Below are 3,913 nucleotides of genomic sequence, written 5' to 3'. Positions count from 1 at the left end.
GCTTCATAATAATTTTGCAAAGCTTCCGCATAACCTGGTGGCAGGCGAACCTCGTTAGCAGCCTCTCGATGTCTGTCATGATGGGAAACCAGGCCGACATGCACTTCGGTCTTGTCTGTAACTATCGACCGGCGGTGGTGCAGTCAACCTCCACCACGATTGGGCCATCGTAATTGTTGGCCAGTTCTGCCAATCTCTCTTGAACATCAACGGCTTCAGCCTCGTCCACACACCTGCAAGAGGCCACTCGCCTGCCGACTGCGAGGATCACAAAACCCCTCCAATGACGGGCCACAACACCGATCCAGGTATCTCCATATTCATCAAGGAAGACTGCATCTGTGTTTAGTTTAAGAGTACATGGGTTTAGGGGAGCCCATCTGGCTTGTTCAGATGTTGTCTGCTTCATGGGAATGCCAACATAAAGTGACCAACATTTTTTGCCCCGAGAGCCATCTGAACCCCTCATTGCATCCCAGATTTCCTCATCGTACTTCAGTAGGAATTGCACCAATCCCGACACCGTTTCCTTGCCATTCCCATGGACAGTATTGTTTTGCAAGTTCTAGGACTGCCACATGATTAGAAGGATACGGTTTCTGACATGTTCTGCCTGGGGGATCAGTAACATTTGCAACCAATCATCACCTGTCATGCAGAAGGTATCACCTTTGGGGATCTGCCAAAAGTCCCTCATAGCAAAACGGAGCGACCTGCTCCTAGTGCATCCAATAACCGCATGATACTTGTCTTCTACCCCGTTTCCACATATCTCACAAGTGTTCTCTTTCACAATAGTTCTCCTGAAAGTGTTGTGTTTAGTTGCTAGGGATCTCGTAGCCACTCTCCACGCAAAGATTTTAATTTTCTCCGGGATTTCGGCTTTCCAAATGACATACCAAACACTCCTGTCACCCGGATCATTGGAGGAGTTTGAGGCATCAAAAGTCCTTGATTATATCTGTACTGTATTCTGGCTCAGACATGATCCCTATTGGAGATGCACCAAAAGTTCTTTGGCCTCCCTCTAGTATCCTCGATTGTCATATTGTGCAATATGATCCAACATGTCATGATTTGCCAAACAACCCGTGGCTTTTCATACTCGGCAGAGCCACGAAAAATCAAAAAGCGCTTTTGAAGCTCTCTCAACATCCTTTCTTGCTGACATTTTACATGCTAAAAAGTGGGATCTCTTGTTGCCTTGAGGATGCTAAATTGCCTTCACAAATGTCATCCATGGAGGATAGATGTCATTGGCAAGGTAGTATCACGTCGTGTACTTACGACCATTGTGAACATAGCTGCAAGGTGGAGCATCTTCGACCACAAGCCCTCCGAATAGTGGAATTCTTGAAGGGACATAAAAGCCATTACAAGAGCTAGGGTACCCAAAGTACGAGTGCTAATCCACTGATCCTCTGATGCAACTCCCTCGAGGATGATGGTTGAATCTTTGCAATGCCCTTTGTACTGACCTTTTCATCCCACACGACTTCTTCCTTTTCCAGTGCATGTAATCAGTTGATCCAAGCATCCATGACCACCATCATTCTTCAATCAGACCCCTTAGTCTCTCGGTGTCTTCATCATTGGGTTGCCTCAAATGTTGTGGTTCGTAGATCTCGATCATGGCTTGTGTGAATCTTCGAACCGCCTCGATGATTGTTTCTTCCCCAATGTTGACGTAGTCATCAATGGCGTCGGTCGAGCACCCATAGGCAAGGACTCGAAGAGCAGCTTCACACTTCATCAAAGGACATGCACTAATTTCCCCAAATGCACTCCTCAGTTTAGACCAAGGATCTTGACCCTCAACAACTTTTGCAATGGTGTTGAAGAGACTTCAGTGCATCCAAATCGCCAGCTAAAATTGACCGAGCAAAAATAAAAATTGAGTCACCTGACATATAGCTAAAGGGCAAAAGTTTTAGCTTGTTGCAAAATTTCGTGACCAAATAACATTCGAGAAAGGTGTGCAGAATTTCGTGACCAAATAAGGTTCGAGTAGGAAATCCAGTCTTAAGTCTTAACTAATACGTGAGGTTCAGATTGGTACATGCCCATGCATGCGTACGTACGTATCTACCGCTCGTTCTGTATAGAATAGAAGAATGCGGCAGATGAAGAATAATAGGCCACACATGCCTGATGCCCTCAAGAATCCTCTTCCCATGTTCAACCTAATTCAAACCGAACTTCATGCATGGCGCCACATTTGCGTTGCATTGCTCCGGCCAACTGATCCGTCCATCGCATTCTTTCTCTTTCTCCTCCCAGATCCATCGTATAAATATGTACCCATGGCATGCATCTTCTTCTAACACCAGCCGGAGCCGGAGGTCGATCGATACATCGTGAAGAAGTAGACATACACAGTGCGGTGGTCGATCGAGATGCCGGAGTACTGCGTGACCGGCGGGACGGGGTTCATCGCGTCGCACCTGATCCGGGCGCTGCTGGCCGCCGGGCACACGGTGCGGGCCACGGTGAGGGACCCCAGCGACGACGCCAAGGTGGGGTTCCTGTGGGAGCTGGAGGGGGCCGGCGAGCGGCTGCAGCTGCTGCGCGCCGACCTGCTCGTGGAGGGCTCCTTCGACGCGGCGGTGAGCGGCGTGGACGGCGTCTTCCACGCCGCGTCCCCGGTGGTGGTGAGCTACGAGGACGGCAAGGACGCGCAGGAGAAGCTGGTGGACCCGATCGTGAAGGGCGCAGGGAACGTGCTCCGCTCCTGCGCCCGGGCCGCGGTGCCGCCCCGCCGCGTGGTGTTCACCTCCTCCTGCTCCAGCGTCCGGTACCGGCACCACCACGTGCACGGCGGCGCCCCGCCGACGCTGAACGAGTCCCACTGGAGCGACGCCGACTACTGCCGCACGTACGGGCTGTGGTACGCGTACGCCAAGACGGTGGCGGAGAAGGAGGCGTGGCGGCTGGCGACGGAGCACGGGCTGGTCCTGGTGGTGGTGAACCCGTCGTTCGTGGTCGGGCCGGTGCTGGGCCGGGCGGCGCCCACGAGCACCGCGCTGGTGGTGCTCGCGCTGCTCAAGGGGGACCTGGGAAAGTACCCCAACACGACGATCGGGTTCGTGCACGTGGACGACGTGGTGCTGGGCCACGTCCTGGCCATGGAGGACGGCAGGGCGTCCGGCAGGCTCATCTGCTCCGGCGACGTCGCGCACTGGTCCGAGGTGCTCGGGTCGCTCCGGGAGCGGTACCCGCAGTACCCCATCCCCACAGAGTAAGCTCCTATATAGCTCTAGATGTATAGTAACTCATGGATGCATCATTCATGGCGTTGGGACATTGAATCGATCAGGTGCAGCGGCGGGAAGGGAGACGACAGGGCACACAAGATGGACACGAGCAAGATGGAGGCGCTGGGCTTCCCTCCTTTCCTCTCCATCCAGCAGATGTTCGACGACTGCATCAAGAGCTTCCAGGACAAGGGGCTCCTCCTTCCTTGACATGACACCGGCCGGCTTATATATATAGATCGATCCAAGTTGTGAGCATCTGTGCGTCATATTATAGTCAGTACGCATAGTACAATATGTAGGAACCTCACAAGTGTGTATGAGCATTATGAAGTACACAAACAAAACGTCGACCGAAATGGACAAAGAAAACACAGCCCATTTGCGAATGGTTTGGTTTGACACTACCGATAGGGATGCAAATTTGGAACCTCAACCCTCCAACCCTCTTTAGTTCAAGTAAAGTAAATGAACTAAATTTTTAGAATTCATATTACTTTTTTTCGACAAAGGATGGATTTTGTTGACTCAAAATAGAGCATCAAGTAGATACAAACACAGTGAGCACACACCCGGTCTCTGCATAGCTAAGATGCACACAGCCAATACCAACCCACACGGAAAAACCCGCTGGCAAATAGCAAAGTCATATAAGACCA

The 3,913-nt window shown here is 51.5% G+C and overlaps 1 protein-coding gene across 1 annotated transcript; it reads left to right on the top strand.

Moving 5' to 3' along the window:
• Positions 1 to 2,396: 2,396 nt before the first annotated feature.
• Positions 2,397 to 3,464, top strand: LOC119280575 (tetraketide alpha-pyrone reductase 2-like). The gene is made up of 2 exons (XM_037561386.1): positions 2,397 to 3,238; positions 3,317 to 3,464. Exons 1-2 carry the CDS (start codon positions 2,397 to 2,399, stop codon positions 3,462 to 3,464), a joined length of 990 nt encoding a protein of 329 aa, XP_037417283.1.
• Positions 3,465 to 3,913: the final 449 nt, after the last annotated feature.

The sequence above is a fragment of the Triticum dicoccoides genome, chromosome 3B, assembly GCF_002162155.2.
Source record: "Triticum dicoccoides isolate Atlit2015 ecotype Zavitan chromosome 3B, WEW_v2.0, whole genome shotgun sequence".
In the NCBI taxonomy this organism is placed as follows: Eukaryota; Viridiplantae; Streptophyta; class Magnoliopsida; order Poales; family Poaceae; genus Triticum; species Triticum dicoccoides.
The sequence above is the reverse complement of the archived record's forward strand: the minus strand, read 5'-3'. Positions and strand labels throughout refer to the sequence as shown.

Bases quoted from the DNA above. Each gene is read 5' to 3' on its own strand.
- LOC119280575 (XM_037561386.1), top strand. From the start codon at position 2,397: ATGCCGGAGTACTGCGTGACCGGCGGGACGGGGTTCATCGCGTCGCAC. The intron at 3,239-3,316 runs GTAAGCTCCTAT...TGAATCGATCAG, and splicing joins CAGTACCCCATCCCCACAGA to GTGCAGCGGCGGGAAGGGAG.